General features: G+C 39.0%; 1 protein-coding gene across 1 annotated transcript in view; it reads left to right on the forward strand.

Moving 5' to 3' along the window:
• The window catches only part of FARS2 (phenylalanyl-tRNA synthetase 2, mitochondrial), a 262,812-nt gene that overhangs the window by 136,110 nt on the left and 105,395 nt on the right, over positions 1–21,307 (forward strand). The window contains exon 6 of the mRNA XM_069853595.1: positions 16,348–16,508. Within this exon, the coding sequence (XP_069709696.1) occupies positions 16,348–16,508 (161 nt within the window). The remainder of the gene's footprint in view (positions 1–16,347; positions 16,509–21,307) is intronic.

The raw sequence follows: 21,307 nt of genomic DNA on the forward strand, positions 1-21,307 counted from the left end.
TTAAGCTGGTCTAGTAAAGCTGATGTAGAGATGAGTTTATCTTGAGATTAGTGGTAGGAGCAGAAGACTGGGGAATAACGCACCCAGTTTTGGGTCGCTGGAAGGGGCAAGCGTGTTCTGCAATCTTGGCTAATGAGTAAATCCTCAATATATGTTTGCCACAGACAGATTAGCTGTTACAGAGCTGACTGGTTTGCCTCAGCAAGAAAGAAGTAGGATAAATTGTTCTTCCTGGAGCTTCCAATTGACCTGAGTTGACCAGAACTGGCAGCTGAATTAGCTCAGTCAAGAAGTGGCCTGTGTACTTTTAGCCTTTGTGCACTGCATAGTCATCCTCACAGTTTCTCTGCAGCAAAACAGGGTGAGAAGAGGGCTAGAACTTCCTTCCATCTGTTGGAATGTTGAGGAGGGGGTTGGCAGTGACCTGTTTCTGCTCTTCTTGGTTTGCTCTGTGTCTTTACACAACTTGAATCTTTTTTAGTTTTTTAAAGGTGAAGTTTTCCAAAGCCAGTCATATGGCTTCTAATAAACTTTACAGCTTGGCAGGAATCCTCTTGCTTTGTCTGGCTTGACTTCATGGGATTTTTTTGAAATCCAGAATAAGGTGAAGTTAATCTGATCTGAAATATTGTAGCAGGATGGTGTTGGATAGGTCAAGCAGCTGTGCAGCCCACAGATGTTTACGAGCAAACCTATGGGAACACAATACTTCTGATTCTCCTCCTGCAGGAAACTTATGCTGCGGGAAACTAAGAGTAACAATGTCGAAGACAGTGATATATATTTGTGTGCATGTGCATGGAAATCGGAATAAACAAGAACTGGGCCAACTATTTTTTTTTTTTCTTTTGCTGTTTGGCTGATGATCGTGCAGATCTCATCTGGTCTATATTGGCACAGCTTTACTGATCTTAGAGGAGCTTTTATACTAATTCACACCAGCTGAGCTTGTTATGCAATCCAGTCTGTGCAAATGTGGAGTGGTGATTTTCCCCCTTTACCTCTCATTCTGTTTTCCATCTTGTGCTTGGTGATCTTCTTGTTCTGCCTTTCATGTGCAACTTCTAACTCTGACCAATTGACTGCAGATAAACTAGAGGCCTATTTTGGAGCAGGTCTTCTTTATGTGCATCTAGAAGCCTATTAGTTTTGATTTCAGATTGCATAGATATGTAGAAGATTTATTTTTAATCCAAAATAATGATTTGTACTTCTCTGTAGTTTTTTATTTTCCAATGAAAAACACAAAGTAGTTGTAATGGCTGGCAGGCCGTATTTATTTAATTTGATTTTTGAGGACTCAAATACATAATGAAATCTGCTGCTGTTGTTGATTCTTTTAGAGTTTGGCAGAAGAACTTCTGTTTCTATTGTGCCAGCAAAAAGTAGGAAGGATTTACATTCATTCAAGCATCACTATGTCTTGGAACATATCCTATCTTATCTGACTTGGGGAATTACATACATTTTATAGAAAGAAAGCTTATGCTAACATACGTGCAAGCTACACTTTTTAAATATCCAAAGAGCTTGATTAATCTGATTGTATTTTAATGGCTGATGACATTTTAAATTGTTCAAGGAAGCAGGCAACCATGATGAAAACAGTGCTTAGAAGCTAGGAACCTCATAATTATATGCAACTGGTGCACAATGCATCCTAGGAGTGACAAGGAAAATGAAATTGTGACAATTCGGTTGAGTTTATAATATGTGAATACCAAGTCATGCTTGTGCAGCTACGATGATTCCATGGTATTTTGTGGTTTGCATCCTTAGATGTATGCATATTTTAAAAGTATGTTAATGAAAAAGAGATGGTGAAAGTTAGCAAGTTTCATGCTTCAGCTGAGTAGTGGTCCATCTCACTGTTCTGTCTTGTGTTTGTATCAGAGAAACGTGGGAAAAATCTACAGTAGGCAAGTGTTTGCATATATTTCTTTCTAGACAGGAATCCTTAACAGTTAGCTTACAAGGCAAAATTTGATGATGCTTACTTTTCCTTATATACAGTATACTGCACACTTGTAATCGCGTATTTTATTAAGTGTAGCTTTTTCACATATCTAATCTTGAGATACAGAGTAAGAAGATTTTATAGTCTCGGTGTCTTCTGGTCAAATGGATTATTTAAGAATTTTTAACACACAAGCTGGATTCTTACTTGTATTCAATTTGTCATAACAAATTCCTCACAAACATTATGACTAGATAACTGATTAGATTAAGTAATGTAGAACTGTATAATTAAGATTATTAATGCAGCATCATTGTGTAGAATTTAATACTCTTGGAAGTTCAAAAACTTCACGAAATTGGAGCAGAGTACAGAAACTTCTGTTGAGGTGCGTTTTTATGATTCAGATATCTATTTAATAATTTGGAGCTGTGTCGTTCACAATGATTTGATTTCTTTGAAGAAATGACTAGTATGCTTCTAAGACAAGGTTAATTTGTAGTACTTCCCTAAGGCTTGATGTTTGCAATAAAATATAAAGAATTGTGCTATAAAGATGCTTCAAAAATGTTAGTCTCTAGGCTGTGGCTAGTTCTTGTCCTCTATTCTGCACTGCTGCATCACTGTTGGAAAATTATTATCTTTTATTGTTTAATTCCCTTTGGGTTTGATGTAAGCCAGATGGTGAGCTCCCCTTGTAGGGGAGTTGTCTGCTTGGCATTATCAATTTTCAAATCCCTTATTAGTAATGGAGGAGTTGCAGTGTGCAGTCCCCTTTGGTCTAGATGGTTTTACATACCTTTGTGTTGATTTGGTAATTCCTACTTTTTCTTATATTTAACTTCAATCCAAACTCAAAGCACAGTACAGAAATGGCCATCTTCCAAATAACGAGTTGGTACTTTAAACATGGCATTGCTAATTATTATTTGGGTACCTTTACAGGCTTCTTTCTTTTTTTCCTACAGACTGTAATAACAAGATTATAGAAATGTCAAGGGAAATTAACCACAAAAACATGCATTGCTTTGCCTTTTTTGAGTAAGCCATTTTCCAAAGACTCTTAATTTCCTTTTTTTGAGTATATGTTAAGACATATCCTCTTATGCATACTTTTTAGTAGTAGAAATCTAGCTCCTGTCAGTGATATGAGAGTTCAGGACTAGAACACTGATGAAATTGTAGACATAAAGTCAAGACAGTGGTTGCTGAACAACTGAGAGGACCTGCCGTTTTTGTTTGTTTTCATCAAGTTCTATTTGATTTGGATGAATGACTGTTTATATCAGGATTACGATGTGAAGCATTGTGTTCCTGACAGAGGTTTCCGCTTTCTAAAATATTAAAGTAAAATCCAAAATATTATTTGTAAAGATCTAAGGAAAGACAGCAAAAAATACTATTTAACAGTATTTGCAGGTATAGCATAAATTTTATAGTCTGTGAAGCTCAACAGTTCACTGTGTTAGATAATCCTATACAGAATTTAATGTCTTGTGTAACTGGACGTCTTGTATCTTTAGTAACTTGTGGGAACCCCTAAAATCTTGCATTTTTATTTTGTTGACTGTAAGCATCCTACTCTGATATTCTTAAAGAGGTGTGTGAATGTATGTGTGGAGTTTTCTTTTCACTAAAAAAAAAAGGCACTAATGAGGGATGGGTTGCAAGACTAAGGTTTCTTTCAAAGTTTTGTAAATTAATAGCCGGTTTGCATAACCTGTATGGCAGTAGTGAATTAGTTCTTGCAGTCCTCCAAAGCCCACAAATGGGCACCCAGGAAACAGGCAGTTCTTAATGAGCTATTGGAGCCCCACTCTTTCTTATCTGTGAAATGGTGCCATAATCCCAAGAGCTGTGTTAAATATTAACTAGTTTGTCCACCATGCCTTGAAATGATGAACTGCTCCACAAATGACTAGTGACATTTATAGAAGTTCTTCTGATTGTGGTTTCACAAGGAAGGTAAGCCAAAGACGCTACTTAAAATGTTGCTATGTAAAAAGCATGCAGTTATCTACCCAAAATTACACACTTAACCATTCACCGCAGAAGGAATTGACAAGAGCTGCATGTAAATAACCTCAGAGTATGTTAGTTTAAAATGTAATCTATCAAGAAAGAATATCTTACTGTGATATCTCACCGTAATGTTTTTACCTCTTTTTTTTTTTTTTTTTGGCAATGCTATTATACAGTATTCCAGGCTCTTTTTATTTTTTAAGCCCACTGAAGTCCTGGGTAATAGCGGTATTTGAAGTTTTCTGTTGAGATTAGCATTTTGGGCTTTTTCCTAGCTGAAGATTTCTCTTTAGCAAAGATTGAGCATGATTTTCCTACAAAGAATTGTGTCCTTACATACAAAGCCACAATCATAGAATCATGCAGGTCTGAGGAGACCTCCAGAGGTCTGTAGTCCAACCCCTGGATCTAAATCAGTCCAGGAAAAACAAGTTGCCCAGGGCTTCATTCAATCAAGTTATAAATCTCTCCACAAAAAAGCCCATGGCCATCTATCACTCTAGGAAAGTGAGCTGTCCCACCATGTCTGCAATCCCAGTGAGGTCATGGCTCTGCAACTCTGCTTAGACTTTTAATTTCTCCTGTTTGTTTCCTGTGCCATTGTGCATTTGTGCTCAATCTTCTTTTGCTTTCAGGAGAGAGGCAGACTATTCCTAGAGCTGGCCGTGCCACTTTTTAAAATAACTGTGGGTTTGTATTGTCTTTAATATTAAGCAAGACCCTTTGCCCACCAGAGGGAAGGATGTCAAGCACATGCTTGTGGAGCACAGAACAAATAATAGGATTTGGGCTGATTTAATCTTTATCCACAACTATGCTGATATAACTGGTATTTGCAAATACTGTTATTCAGTAGATCAAATGGGTATATGTACATAAACTTATTATGTGTGTTGAGATTTTCATTTACAAGATGCACAAATGTACATCAGCTGCTGAAAGCTGGCACCTCTGTGTTTTCATTTTGTTGTGTTTTCTTTTTCCATTTCCTTGGAGAGGTAGAGGGTGAGGAGGGAAATGAATTCTTAAGATACCTTGTATTGGAAAACTTGATGCTATTTGCTGTAAAAATGGCAAATGTTAGTTGAGATAACAACCCAGAAAACTTCTATTAAAGTAAAATGAAAAGTGAAAAATAACTAAAACCTCTTATTTATCCTTTCTACCTCAAAAAAACCCCAAACCCAAACCCAGTAAAAAATATCCATACTTAGCGGGAAACGGAATAAGAAACTTAAGATGTTTTTTTAAAGAAAGAAAAGGGAGTGGAGGAAGTCAAGAAGAAACAGTTTCTATTGACTTCTTATTTCTCTTTTGGAAAGGTCACTGCAAATTTCTGCAGTGACAAAATAACAACCCAATTAGTATCTGTCCTGTAAAACTAAATGTTAATATATTTCAGATTCTCCTCTATTGACAAGTGGGACTGACATGCAACATGGACTTCTCTAAATGAGTGCAGGGCAAAAATTAGCAGGTGCAGTTACAAATTTCTGTAGCAGTTGCTGTCAACTTCCAAACTGTAAAGGAAACGAGAGATAATTAAAAGAATATCTGTAGGTTTATTTTTAAGGAAGAGCCTACTCTTAATTATATTTCTGATATAGCTATGAGACTCAATTTGACCATGAGTGTAAATCTTAAAAGCACAGCTGCCCCTTTATCTAGCATATAAAAAAATTCCCAGTGGAAAACAGTATTTCATTAATTGTCATTACATAGGAATTATAGAATTAGGGGGACTAACATTTATTTTATCATTCGTTTCTTTAGGTGTCAGTGGCATTACCTTTCCAAAATTAAGTTCAGTGCATAACAACAAATTAATTACCAACTGTGAAAAAGGAAGATTAGTTAGAATATTGGTGACTTTTTTTGAGAAAGGAATCTCTTTAATAAGAGGGTTTAAATTAGAGTTTTTCAATGGAGCAAAAGAAATTATTTTTATTAATATATTCATTCCTCCAGAAAGAAAAGCAGATGAATAGTATTCTCTGCTAATTCATTTTAATATTTTAGCAGTGAATTAAAATACCATGTAATCAAAGCAGTAACCTTTCATTTGTGTTGCATATATTTTGGAACAGTTCTGTTCCATGAGGAAGAGACAAAGCTCACTCAGTGAAGCTCAAATCTTTCCCATTGTGGTGCTGTGATACTCACCCCTCCACATCTCCTCTGATTACACACTTAAGCACGTCTCTCTTTCCCTGCCAGGACAGTGATCTGTCTTCCATGCCTTCACCCTGTGCACTGAACAAGGTGGTATTCAGTGAGGAAGAAACTTTTCTGTACCTTACTGAAGTCTTTGTGGGGCTTTCTTTTCCTGTTGTCTTGAATGAGCTTCAGATTATGTACTCCTGTAGTTTTCATCCAACTTCTAGCCAAGTTTACCAAAATCTTTAGCCTGCCTTTTTGGCAGTTTTGACTGCTCAGTGAGGGGCTGTTGCGTTGGGAGAGGTCAAAGAATGTATACAATAGGTATGTACCTGTGTTTAGTAAATAGTGCTCTCTAAGAGGCTGTGCCAGTGTGTAAGGTGGAGTACTGCTTGAGTGAAGGGGTCAGGCATGCTCATCTACAGGAGTTTGTTTAGCTCTGTTTTCCTCTGGAAGCTTGCAGCTAGTGCAGGCTCAGTGGTGCCATGACTTACTGTCAGCTGAACTCAGCCAGTGTTCACCCTGACCTGGGCATGGGCTGAGCCAGGTTCTCTGCAGTTCGATCTGGGGCTGTAGGCATCTATCAGTACCTCTCCAGCACACAGGAGGCTTGCTCCCTTGAATCCTCCGTGCTGCATCTCAGCAAAAGAGAAACTCCCTTGTTTGGAAAGCTGGAGGCTATCAGGTTCGTTTTCTGGGACGATCATCTCTCTGTGGATGAATTGGGATTGCTGAGTGGAGTATGTTGCACTTGCAAGCCTCTGCCTCAGTGGGGGAAGGGTGGGAAAATATGAAATGGGTGCCTTTAATAACAGCAGGAAAAGACAGTATGTGCACTTGAATGCTGCTCTGCCTTCTCTTCCTGAGTGAGTGAAAAAGGTTCCTAGCTGAGTGTAGGAACACCTCCAAACTCAAACTTTTCACATGTGACTGCTAACTGTGGGCTGCTTCTTGTTTCAGTGCCTGATTTGAGACCCTGGGTTCTGATTCGTAGAAGTATTGAGTGCTCACAACTGCAGCTGTAGTAATAGGGAGCTATACTTTGAATGTATTAAACACCATGTAATGCTTGGTGCTTAGAAACATCAAGTCCCAGGTATCTCAGATAGGGAACAAAATTAATAGATGCTTTTGATCTTAGAGTCTCTTAGAGTTTCCAGCCTGCAATACAGGAGACAGCAATACTTCCTCAACTCACTAAGACATGTGGAAAAACTAAAATAAGTCCTTAATGTTTTTCAAGCATTTAAATATTGTGGAACTAAGTGCTTCATTGGGAAGCTCATAAAAGAAATAATGTGTCTTCAGAGCTGTGCTTGAATATTGCTTAATGCATAAGGCACTTGGGGCACATGTTCACAGTACAACGAACACAAGCAGTAGTCAATAACCATCTCCTCTTCCCTGTGCTGAACAGAACAAAGCCGTGTGAAAAGATGAATGCATGATTGTCTCATTGAAAACAGCATCATGATATATTTCTCAGATGAGAGCATCTTAGTGTTCCTTGGGCAACCTTAATTCTAGCATTTCAGAATATCTGAATGTTTCATTGAAGCACCAAGAGTTGTGCTAAGCCTTGCTTTTGTGAGTCATTTCCTGGTTGTTTTAAACTGAAAACTGAAAAATGGAGATATTCTCTTGTATATCATCACATTCTTACGAGTCATCAGTGTAATATAATTACAAGCTTTGTAAAGTAATTCTGTGCATATATACCTCTATAATTATCACACATACAAAATATTAGATATAATTGAGAGTTTATATGAACAAAGGAAGGAGGAGGAACAAGCACTGATCTCTTCTCTCTGGTGACCCATGATAGGAGCCAAGGGAATGGAAGGAAGATGTGCCAGGAGAGGTTTAGGTTGGATATTAGGAAAAGGTTCTTCACACAGAGGGTGGTGGAGTACTGGAACAGGCTCCCCAGGGAAGCAGTCATGGTGTCAAGCCTGACAACATGCAAGAAGCATTTGGACAATGCCATCAGACACACGGTGTGAATGTTGGGATTGTCCTATGCAGTGAGAGCAGTTGGACTCGATAATCCTTGTGGGTCCCTACTGACTCAGGACATTCTGTGATTCTATGGTTCTATGATAGTGAGAGAACTGTGATTTTTTTCAAGCAAATGTGGAAGTTGGAGTGCTTTATGTGACAGTCTGTCTTTTTTAAATATCTGTTATGAGGAAATTCCCTCCTTCTTCCAAAAGTAAATAAAGCTGTTCTGTGTTGTGCTGTTAGTCCTTGTGTATGGGAGTAAACTGTTCTGTACAGTACATACACCTAAGAAGAGGATGGTTGTAGGGTTATCTTGCAGCCTACCTTTTGCAATGAGCATTCCCTCCATTTCTGGCTCTTAGGGGTATAACTACTTGCTAGCTGTAATTCCAGTACTATAATACATCGAGAGATTTTCTGTGGGATGCTAACATGTTTATATAAGCACATGTACAGCACCCTGTGGACACCACCAGTGTATTAGTAATTCGGTGTACTACTTGTGTATGTGTCTCACTCCCCAGCCCAGCGTAGGAGAGGGCAACCAGTGCAGGTGTACTGTAAATGTGCTTCATACTGGCACAATCAACGTATCTTGCTGCTGGAATCATAGAATCATAGAATGACCAGGTTGGAAGAGACCCACTGGATCATCGAGTCCAACCATTCCTATCAAACACTAAACCATGCCCCTTAGCACCTCGTCCACCCGTGCCTTAAACACCTCCAGGGAAGGTGAATCAACCACCTCCCTGGGCAGCCTGTTCCAGTGTCCAGTGACCCTTTCTGTGAAAAAGTTTTTCCTAATGTCCAGCCTAAATCTCCCCTGGCGGAGCTTGAGGCCATTCCCTCTTGTCCTGTCCCCTGTCACTTGGGAGAAGAGGCCAGCACCCTCCTCTCCACAACCTCCTTTCAGGTAGTTATTAAGAGCAATGAGGTCTCCCCTTGGCCTCCTCTTCTCCAGGCTAAACAATCCCAGCTCTCTCAGCCGTTCCTCATAAGGCCTGTTCTCCAGCCCCTTCACCAGCTTCGTTGCTCTTCTCTGGACTCGCTCCAGAGCCTCAACATCCTTCTTGTGGTGAGGGGCCTTTTGCTGATGAAAAGGTACATCACTAAGAATATCTTCAATCTTTCCAAAACAACCCCGAATTTTACCAGTTCACTGTGTTGGGGACACATTGCTATGTTCTAATAAGGTAAGACTTTGTGTTTCAGTTTAGCAAAGTATATACTTCCCTAGTTGCCCATCATACCTGGGAAAATGGCATTGTGTGTGAAATGGACGTTTTACTATTGATGCATTTTACTAGGATATGTCATCAGAGATGGATAGCATAAAAGGAGGATTACAAGATGTACATTGAAATAATACATATAAAATTAGGTTTGAATGCATAAAATAGCAGTGATATCTTGCCAAGATGTTGGTCCCTGAGGGAAAAGCAAGTTCTTGTAGGATTCTTTTCCTTTTCTATTGGTTTCATTTTCTGTAGGGTTGTTGTAGTCATGCCATTTTGCTAGAAAGAATTGCAGAGCATATTCTGCTTCACTTCTATATTTTATTGCTTCTGCATCTGTTTCCATCATCTTTTATATGCCTTGTCAGCTCCATGGCAAGAGTAGACAAGAAGCCTCTGCAAAGTGTACAGCTAAGGTGCTTCCACAAATTATTTCAAGGACTTGAAGCGAAACCTCTCCTCGTGTCTTTTCCTAAGCTTTTCTTGTGTAATTTATATGGAACTTAACTCTGTTACATTTCCTCTAGCTGCAGTAGTGTAGAAGCTGCTTATAGTGAATTCTGTAAAACTTCTTCAACAACTTTCAACTTGTAATACAATTTATGTTACTTTCTAAAATATCACTGTTTTACCACTTAAATGTTTCACTTGTAAGTAAGAAGAGCTTGGTGGTCTGGCTATGATCCTGTAGTGTTACTGATGAATAAGATGAATTGAAATCAATGAAATAAATTTTAAGTAAATAAAAACCAAAATGGCTATAGGTACTTGCTGCAGTGCAGGAGGAGGGAGATAAGGACAGGAGAATACTCAAAATGTAATTTTCATTGTATTTGTGTCATACGAATTCCTAAATCATGAATGGGGTTACTAGAAATGATGAAACTAATTAAAAGAAATCTGAGAAAGAGATCCAAAAGAGAAATGAATGTGTGGTGATTGCTCAGAGATGAAAGATTTTTGTTCTCTTCCTTGTAATTATACAGGAATGATTAAAAATTTAAGCTGAAATGGAGATCTAGGGTCAAATTCATCTAATCTGATTTACCTGTATAATATTTCTGTGATGCCTGTACATGTCTTATGATAGAGTGAATGGTTTTTTTCAGTTGTCTCTCCCCGTTTACAGTACAGCTGAAGCGGCTGACTTAGAATCATAGAATAACCAGGTTGCAAGAGACCCACCAGGTCATCGAGTCCAACCATTCCTATCAAACGCTAAACCATTCCCCTTAGCACCTCATCCACCCGTGCCTTAAATACCTCCAGGGAAGGTGAATCAACCACCTCCCTGGGCAGCCTGTTCCAGTGCCCAATGACCCTTTCTGTGAAAAAGTTTTTCCTAATGTCCAGCCTCAACCTCCCCTGGTGGAGCTTGAGGCCATTCCCTCTTGTCCTGTCCCCTGTCACTTGGGAGAAGAGGCCAGCACCCTCCTCTCCACAACCTCCTTTCACACAGTTATAGAGAGCAATCCAGATACCTTGCAATTTGTAGTGGTGAAGCAGTCAATGGTGTCCTTCAGAATTACACTTCTGCTCAGCATCTCCTTGCATATATTTCTGCTTCTGCTTTGGATGCCTCCCCAAATCCAAAGCGAATACATTAATAGCCATCAGGTTGAGAATGACCAGGTATGTTTTATAAAGATGAAGTGAGTAGGAGGGAGAACTCATTTATCTTGAGTGAAACAATTTCAGTTCCTGCCCCAGAAGAGCACTGGGCATGGCAGTACAAATCCAAAGTGTCTCTGAGGAGGCACAGGGTTAGGCACTGCTCAAATCTTTTCTCAGGTGATGCAGTTCAGAGGTCTGTGGCCACATAGAAGTCAAGCAGTGAGCTACAAGCCAAAGAAACTAATTTGTAAATTCAGATTTTGCTCCATCTTGATGTTTCTGGGAATATGGCCATGGGAGAAGAAACAGAGGAGTTTTAGGCCCAGGTGGAGGGGCAGATCATGGCTCACTGTGTTCCTCTTTGTTATTGCTTTGGTTTGTTCTTTCCTCTACTTGCTAATCTAGCTTTCATGTCCTCTTCGACTGTGGTGCTCCATTTCTCCCTATCACAACTGCTTTCCTCCCTGCTATTTGGTCTGGTGAAATATTGGTAAAATGGTAGAATGTATGTTAATTATGTATTAGAAGAAAGTTGAATCTGGTGGACAGCTTCCCTGGGTAGAGATTTTTTAGACTGTTCCTTTAGTATATACCCAGCTATTTTGATTATGGAACAAAAGTAAACATGCATCTTAAAAACTCAATCAAAGCCTTTAAAGTTCTTTTGCTTAGTTTTCAAGTGGAGCAAACAGAATAGATCAGTCTGACCCAGGAGACAAATCTGTGGTCTCACAGTGACTATTATTGTTAGGAAATTATTCCATATATGAGATTTAGAAAGATAAGTTCTTTTTCCACAGAATAGGTATAATTGAATGTTTACTTCTTTTCTTGAGTTCTTGAGAAGTGGCTTACTTAACATGCGTAGTCTGAAAGCCAAGTCCTTATTTTAGGAGGTAATTTAAACTGAATTGTACACAGAAGCCTGAATGCGTCAATTTAACAGAGTTAGAGAATCATAGGACAGTTTTGGTTTCTGCTTTCACTTAAGAAAGCAGTTCAGAAGAAATTCCAGTAAGCTTTTTGGCCCCAGTTGCTTCACATCACAGCCACCTAACCCTGCACTTTCAGGAACTCTTCTATATTTGACCAATGCCTTTTTTTTTTTCCATGTAAAACCTTAGACTCCCAGCATACAGGAGTTTTATCTGAAGTAGGAAATAATTTTAAAAGGCTTATTTTTAACAAGAGTAAACATGATTCACCTCACTGCTGAGGTCCTCAAGTAGAGCAGGCATTCTTAGTCTCTAGTGATGAGTAAATACTTAATTTGCACAAGCTTTTATTCAAAGCCTTGTTCATAAGCTGTCCTTTAATCACATAGAACTCAAATGTGGGCATGCATCTTTGCTTCAGGAATTTCTGGTGTTTTGTATCAAGTCACATGTTCATTATGCCTATAACTTACTTTCTACACAGTTTAAAGCACTGATTTATTTTAGAAAGCATGATGTGGAGTCTGCGTATCCTTGAGAATCTGTTCACCCCTCTGCACATATTTTAGTTCCTGAATTTGCTCTGTGAACAGCCATGGTTTGGACTGAAAGCAAGAGATCAAATTCAAGTCTGCTTCTGGAACTCATCCCAGCTTTCAGCTACATATACTTTGGGTATATTAATTTTTGGGCATTTTGTGAAGAACACCTTGTATGCAGGCTGTTGTATGCTCCTGACTTTGCCTCAATCCAAGATCAAAATTTAATTTATCTCACTTTTCAGTAACTGCTGACTATAACAATTTGAAGACCCAATTTAGGCTGTATAGAAAGAAAGATTTCTTTATTGGCAGTTTTACAGCAGTAGCAAAAATTGTTAAATAAAAGCCAGCATAGATATAAAAATAAGCTTGACTAAATTATATAACAAAGAAGTTTTTGTCAACCTATTCCTGACACTACATTGCAAAACATATCTTAAAAGTCTTGTACAGTGCAAAATGTTTTGCATCACATTCTCTGAGAAGGTAAATGTTCCTGTCTGTGTGTATTTCTGAGGATTCAGTTGTGATCCATGAGCTCTGGCAGGCTATATATGCCTTAGTTAGTAATTATGGAGCTTCCCACTCTGGCTGATCAAATTTACCTTTCATTTAACAACCTTTTTTGGAGAATGGCTTGATTCGTCTGTGTTTAACTGTAAATGGATTCATCTGGGCTGGAAGCTTAGAAGCGAGACACATAGATATAACTTCTCAAGGAAGACAAGGACTCTTGCGCTCCCGCGTATGAAACAGCTGTAATGATGCAGCCTTCTGGATTCAGATTGGACTGTCTCAGCCCCCAGTGTGAGCAGCCAGTCAAACCATTTATCCTTTCATTTTCCATCTTTGGCTACCTGACATGCAGAGCTTCCGGAAATTTTCTCATGCTGGGTAGTCAAGTTTTTCACATGAGGCAGCAAGAGCCTGGCAGCGTACAAACCCTTGAGGGCCAGCTAGGGAAAGCTTCTGTGTCAGGATCTCTTTATATGCTGCATTGACTTGGAGCTTTACAAAAAGAAAGCTGGAGAAGAAATCAGAGACAAACCAAATGATGATGTGGAGTGCAGTGGAGATCTGCCAGTGCTGATTTGAGGAGGAGCTCTAGTTTCCTGCATTGTACTTTTACTTTTCTTCTCTTTTTTTCCTTTTTATCCTCTGGTTAGAGGGAATACTCCACTGTAGGGTTTCGCTGCAGTTACGTAGAAGTTTGTGGTCTGAAGGCTGAAAATTGTACAAGGATCGTCCAAAGACCAGTTCTGCAATTACGTGTTTATTCATAGCTCAGATGACAATGCTTTTAGCTGCTAGGCAGATAGCTGAGTGAGTAGCCATTTGTCTGCTACATAATGCAAAAAAATGCAATGTGTCCCAGTCCTTAAAAAAACAAAAAAAAAACCCAAAAACCAAAACTGAAATAAAATCAAAGCATTCATTGTGGAATTAAAATGCACAGCGAATCAATTAGATATAAATATTGAGCATTAACCTCAAAGTGTGAGCAAAAAGTTACAACAAAAAACATTCTTATATCAAAATAATAAAAAAGCACAAATCTTAAATGTAAAGTCCTGCCTATCAGTATATACACCCATTCTGTTGATCTGTCATACTTGGTTTTTTTCCTGTCTGATTTACCATTAATCATCAGTAATGTTGAAAAGGAGGATCATCATCCCATACCATGTATACTGTGGTGAGCATCAGTTAATTATCTAACACCAATGCTTAATTTGGCGTCTTTAGATTTCAACTTTAATGCCTCTGTTAAGCTAAAGCAGTGGCTGGTCAGAACCCTCAGAGATATTGCTCTGGGTGCTCAACTTTACCTCTGGAGGAAGGGATGGATTGTGTTAATCTGTCAACAGAAATGTCCATAATGTATATGAAAGTCTGGCACTGTTGAAGTGGAGTTTTGCTACTGAGGCAGGAGTTGATGATCTAAGACAGACAAAGTAACACCATTGCAATGAATTTAATTCCCTTCTTCATAGCCGTAAACCCATAATTACTTCTGTATACTGGAGTATGGAGAGAAACTTTCAGCTTAGAAAAGAAGCAGTTTGTAGTTTACATTTATAGTTGAAGTTCAAAATCTTTCCCAAACACAAATTTCAACACATTCTGTGTAGCCACTGTAATTTCTCTAAAAATAACTCAATCAACAGCAGCAAATCATACAGTTCATCATGTAATGTAGCATGGATTGTAGGGTCCCAAGGTAAGGTTATCTCAAAGTCTGTTGGTTGGGGAAAGCATACTAGTTGAGCAGTTCTGCCATGAGGTACATTTTGACTTCACACCTAGTTCTCTATTTCTTAGGACTTCCACAATTCAGTTGATTTAACTGTCTGATTTCAAAGGCCAGAAAGTGCAAATTCTTGCCTATGAGCTCATGAGAAGGGATGAGGCAAAATATCCATACTCCTCTGGGGAATGCTGTTATAAAGTTGACCAAATTCCTGTGGGAGTGCAATACTGCTGAGATAGCAGATGAGACACGGAGGGGATCTGCTGGAGACTTTAGTAGTCCAGGTAAATAGGCAGGTTCAAATTAATTGAAAGATTCAAAGTGATGACTATGTCTCTTTTCCCAAACTTGTTATGCCTGTCTTTGTTTAACAGGACTCTGGGCTGTTTCATCTGAACATGGAACATGACAACTTACCTTAGGATGTTGTCAATGCCCAAAGGAAGGAGGCTGTCTCCTTCCCAATAGTAGAGGCAAGGGTTATGCCCCCTGCATGATGGTAGGGAAGCTGCCTGGTTAAAAGTTTACAAAAAATTAGAGTTTAAATTAATACTTGGGGAGGCAGGTAGGGCCTTGTTCTGGCTAGATAGCTGTGAGATACACAGCGACTTTATATGATTCAGTAGCACCCTGACAGTGTTGATGGTGAATAGTCAAGTCTGTCGCATGTGCACACATCCTTTCAGCATAAGTGTGTTTATTTAGGCATTTGTTTAAGTTTTAAGAAGCTCTGAGCCTTTGCCAGAGCTGCTGGGCTCTCAGCTTATTTCAAAATCAGTAGGATGATGCCTAAACAGGGAGTTGGTTCCCGGTGCCGAAAAACACCTCTGTTTAATGACTCGGTGCTCCTGCTCTGTAACTGAAGGAAGGTATAAATATTTACTTTTTTGGCAGAAAAGTAGTGTCATTAATATCAGTGCAGCTCTACTCTGTGAAGTATTGTTGTCTTTTTATATTTAGTGCTGCAAAAAAGAGATTTGTTTCTGTGGGAGCAGTGGCTTGTCCCAGGGGCAGCAGCCCGGGAGTTCCCTGGTGAGAGGTGTGATGCTAATCACAGAATCACTAGGTTGGAAAAGACCCACTGGATCATTGAGTCCAACAGTGCCTCACATGCCATTGCTCTGTTTCTTCTATATGCCTCAAAAGACGCAATTTTGATCCTCTCAGATGTTGGTAATGATGTTAATGCTGCATAGGCTTGGCCTGCCTATCAGCTCAAGTGAAATATTCTGATCTTGATTAATGTTTATATGTCTTCTAAAACACAACTGAGTCATGTATGAAGTGCTCAGCTCTAAAAAGAGCTAAGGGAAACAATGCATAGCATTATGCAGCATTTCTTAAAGTCAGTCTGAAACTTTGGAAACAAATTGCCAAGGTGCGGCTTTATTTTTGGTTCCAGGATCCAGTGATATGGCCAGTCTTGCTGCAGTTTTTGATGGAAGTAGGATTTGTCCTGTAGCCTTTAGATCCTTCCTACTTGTAGGCTTTTCTGTATGTAGGCTTTTCTTTCTCACCACTTAACCTTTTTTTTTTTTTTTTGTAAATAGCTGAACATTTATCAGCAATTTTTCATGTTGTGAACTTGATCTCTTAAGTTTTTAACTTCTTTGTTTGTTTATTGCAGCTGGTGCTCAGGATAAAATTGGCTGGGCATTTGGCTTGGGTTTGGAGAGGCTGGCCATGATCCTGTACAATATCCCTGACATCCGACTGTTCTGGAGTGAAGATGAACGCTTCTTGAAGCAGTTTATTGTGCCTCACATTTGGCAGAAAATAAAATTCCAGGTAAAATTATATATCTATAATAATATTTTTTTTTGTCAGTAAGAAGTATGTATAGGCCTAGAGAATATTACATAATTAAAATTCTGTGCCATTTTTAACAGATCAGGTTTTAAAGCAACAGCTTTCCAGCTATCATGATAATCTGATATATTGCAATAAAATCCAGTTTTTGATGATAATTTTTTTTCCCACCAGGTAATATTGTGAGTGAATATGTCTTTTCCAAGTAATACTTAAGCATATATTTGACTTTTAAATTTATTCAGAATAGGAATTGATTTAGGCTTGTGTCTGGTTTGGGTATGTGCTTGAACTGTGTGCATAGTTCTGTTTCATTAGAAAAATGTGTTTGATGCTGAACGTTCAGATATTGTAATACATTCCAAATTTTTCTCATTGTTTTCACTCTACATTCATTGAAGTAAATATGAGTTGCATTGTTAAACTTTGGCAAAATGCTTTGTGAATGTGCCTTGGCAACTTCGATACATCAGCTCTTTCCTCCAGGTAATAGTGAAGCAAGACTGCAGGCCCAACTTCGATTTCTTTTTAACTTCTCTGCAGAGGTGATTTTTGTACTTGGCAACCTTGCCTTACTTTCTGTGGTTACAAAGTAATCATGCATAACTGGATTGAGTGGAAGAGCTACATCCATCATATTCTTCATCATGAGCATGGGAAGATTCAGGTCAGCTGGTATCACTGGTCTTTGGGGCAGGTGGGCTGATGTAGCTGTGTAGATGTTTGATGAGTACTAAAGCAGCAAAATAATTTTTGCTGCCTTCTACAATTTTCCTTGCTATATTTGTGATCAACTTGCTAATGTTTTTAAGAACTGAAAATATAAAAGGGGAAATCAGCAGTGATTTTGCCCGGTTGATATGTGAGCAGCCTCCATATGAGCTCAGTAGCAGCATCTGTTTATCAGTTCATGGCAATTCCAGAGCATCTTTGGTTGAGACAAAAAGTCAAAATGGCATTTGGATAGGTTTAGGGAGTGGGTTGGGTATTTTGTTTTGTTTGGGTTTTATTTGGTGATACTATCATTGAGGTATTCAGAAAGGATTTCTTACAGGAAGAAGAGAGGTGTTTGCCACTCTTCCTGAAGGTGGGTCTGCCTGTATATTTCCCTAATCTCCTACAGAATGTTTGTTGTTCAGTAAGGAGTGCTCAAATCTCCTTTTATTCAGCCCGTATCTTTCTGATTGGCATTGTTCCTGGGGAGCAGGGATTGTGGCTTCCTTTATAAATTGCAATCTGATCTTTGATAGAACTCAGATGAGATTTCTTGCTTGCTATAAAATTGTGATCAGCCTCAAACTGATATCAGAAGTAGATTGGGGTTTTGGGGAAGGCCCAGATTGTCAGAATGATCTGATCTGATGTTGAAGGTGAGCCAAAGAGAAGACTGAGTGTCTAGCATCTCTTGTGTTGTATATCATTTTCATGTTCAGCTTCAGATAAAATAAGGATTAATTAATTGATCTGAAGATGACAAAGGCATAGGTTACTGTGGATAGGCTCAGAGGAAAGAACATGGTTTCTAGGAAGCTAAAAATGAAAGAATTCTTTTTTTCTTCATTTTTTTTTTCTTTCTGTTTTTTTAATTGGTGCTGTTTGGTAACCTTAGTTGAGCAAAAGGCACTGGGAGCACATGGTTTTGCACTGTTTTACTGGGTAACTGTCTATATCATCAATAGGAGAGTGGTGACAAGGTCTTGATAGGTCTTTAAGCATTTCTTCTTGCTGAGCAGCATTGGTTTCAGCTGGCATTAGTTCAGCATGAAACAAGAAGAAAAGTTCTACAGCCTAGAACTGATGTTGTAGTGAGTCCTGAAGGGTTGCTTATTTTGAAATAACAACATTAATCAGGAGGTATGATGCAGTAGACGGGGGACATCAAGGAAGAGAAATTATCTGCTGCCATTGTGCTCTAACTTGGACTGAGGGCAAGAGCAAAGTAATGTTTTTCGGCCACTACCTATTGCTTTATTACATTAATGTGTTGGCAGTTGCCATATCCCAACAAACAGGCCAAAGAAAATGATATCAACTGGGAGAAAGAGAGCTATGGGAGGAGGGCAGTAGAGGTGCAAAGATGGATTATTTTCAATCCTTTTCTCTCTTCTGAAGAAAGGATATGGCCAATGCTTTAGAAACAGAATTTTTGCTCTAGTATCAAGCAATTCTTAGGATTTCTTTTTCTTTTTTTTCCTTTTTTCTTTCCCATTTAACACATACATACACATACCCCACTTAGATGTCCCATCTTCAATTGTGGTAGAATAATTCTCCCTAACTCTTGATCTCTGAATATAAGAGACTAGAAGCAAGCTTCTTTAAAAGGAATTCTGTATCCAGCTTTCATGTAGTATCTTACATTGAGCTTTTTCAAGTTCAATACTGTACATACTTCTGGTACATATTGGCATTGCTTTTTAAAGGGTTAATGACGCTTTCAATGAGAATACTGGGAAATAATCCTGTGTTTTATCATAAGATCTCAGGTAATGTGAGTTAATAAGTCAATTTTCTCTGTTATTTTTCAGGTATGCTGTAAAACCAAGTTAGCAGACCTTCTGCACCCGTCTACTTTCTAAAGAGTCATAATTAATGAATCACATGGTTTATTCATACTATATTTTAAAAGAAAAGCTTTTAGCATGTCTTCCAGTGTTGATGTTGTAAGAAATCTCAATGGATATTAAAAAAAGCATGAGATCTTTTGCATGCAAGGCCATGCAATACTTTTCAGCCTAACTGAACTGAAGCAAGACAGACCAGGTGTTTTGAGGGCCTGTCATTATACAAATTGAATCCTGCAACCTCGGAAGGCCTGGTTAAATGTCCATCCATTATGTGCTTAACTGAGATAGACCTCTCAACCTTTGGAAACACCCCCCATCCACTCTTATTATCTGAATATTATCCACCAACATAAATATTCTTCTGTTAATTAAAATGTTCTTCAAATACTTGAAGTCCATGTTACATGGCAGTAAACTTTAATAGTAGCTGGGCCATTATTATTAACAGATCTTGTTAAAAAATGGAATTTAATTGGAGTATTTTCTTGGCCCTTAGAGTATATGTTTTCTGGTTTTTAACAGTCTGAATGTATCAGACTTTTTCCTGTGTCATCAGTTGCTCAGTATAAGCGTGCAGGCTTCAGTAGGTCAAAAAACTGCTGGGAAAAGCTGACAGCGCTTCTAGTATTGTGGCCTCTCAGCACAGCAGTGTTAGAGTGCTGCTCCCCACAGATCAGATTATTGCATTGATTTGGATTACCAAATCACTATAGCTATAATTTGACACAAGTCACAGCAGTGTGGGGGATCAGAGGCTGGTAACTTGCCTTCAATCACTTGTGTAGGGCTTCTGCTCAGGCCATGAAATGAAAGGCTGAGGATGGACGGGGCAGGAAAGACTTAAGCACCTGTAAGGCATAATGTGATAAAACAAATAGCTTGGATCCAATCTAGTATGCTGTGCTACATCTGTGTTTGTCAGGGCTCTGAGCACAGTTGCATGTAATCGCTTTCCAGTTCATGCTGAGCCAGCATTCTTACAAAAAAAAGATGTCCGTGGGCTGACAACTCTCAAGAAAAGGTACAAAAATGAAATGACATTTAGAGAAGGAAGGCACTTGCAGTTCAGATGAAGTGTGGTGTGCCCAGAGGTGTTGATTAAAACGAATGGGCTCTGGCAGCAGAATGGTTCCTGGAACCTCCATCATTTTGCTGCCACAGCGAGCAAGTGGCATGTCATGTCAATTGACTGCTGATGCATTTTCTCTCATAAAGTCACTTTTGTTTGATGCTGCTGGCGGCTGTGGCTGCTGTTGTTTTAAAGAATTATTTATTTCAGTTGCAGATGACCCTTGTGGCCCAGACTGGGCTGTTCTGAGGGAAGTACTGGTACAGAGGGAATCTGGATGAGGTTTTAGCTAAACCACTGACTCCCTCTGTGACACTGTAGGAGTTGCTTTCTTCTTCCTTTCCTCTTTGCTAAAATACCTGTAGTATTCTGCAATATCTGCAATAAGCCTATCACCACCTACGTTTCACCAACCCCTTCCATCATCTTCAGGGCCTGCTCCTTCCTTGTCCCTGATGGCACATGCCGTCAATGCAAACTCAGATGCTTCATAATCCATTAACTTTAGTACTCGAAATAATGGACTTTCTAACCGGGATCATTCTTATGATGCTGGCTGAGATGGACGTGGGCTAGTAACCTTTCGCAGTGGAGTGAGGAGAGTTGACAAGGAGCTTGAATTGACATTGTTCACCTCTTGCACAGCTGTAACCAGAATGGTGTATGTTGCTCTAACCTAGGAGACCATCCCTGCTTTGAAAAGTGAATAGTCACGGTTAGCAGAGATGAGAAAAATTATACCTTCAGAAAGATGGAGTTGAGTGGGAAGAAGTGATGCATTATATGGGAAAAGAAATAAAAGTGGGCTCATCTTTCTCCACTACAAAATAGCAAAGGCTGGGCCTCACTCACTCCCATTTGCGTCTGCCTGGTGTGTCACAGGAATTAACCCCCTATTCTAATGACAAAGAATTTATTCAGCAGCTGAGTTTTCACCATTTGCTACATATGTGAGCCCTCTTGTTCACACAGTTACACAGTACATTTTAATCTTACTGTGCACTTTTTAGTTTTCTGAGACAGTCATCATCCCTGTGCATCTTTCCTGTGCACGTACTTGATTGTTGCTGTGAGACATATAGCTTGCCCTGAAGCTTTAGAAGATGCTGAATGTAAAATGTACTGGCAGGTCCAAGGGGAAA

This window comes from Phaenicophaeus curvirostris, chromosome 3 (assembly GCF_032191515.1).
Source record: "Phaenicophaeus curvirostris isolate KB17595 chromosome 3, BPBGC_Pcur_1.0, whole genome shotgun sequence".
Taxonomy (NCBI): Eukaryota; Metazoa; Chordata; class Aves; order Cuculiformes; family Cuculidae; genus Phaenicophaeus; species Phaenicophaeus curvirostris.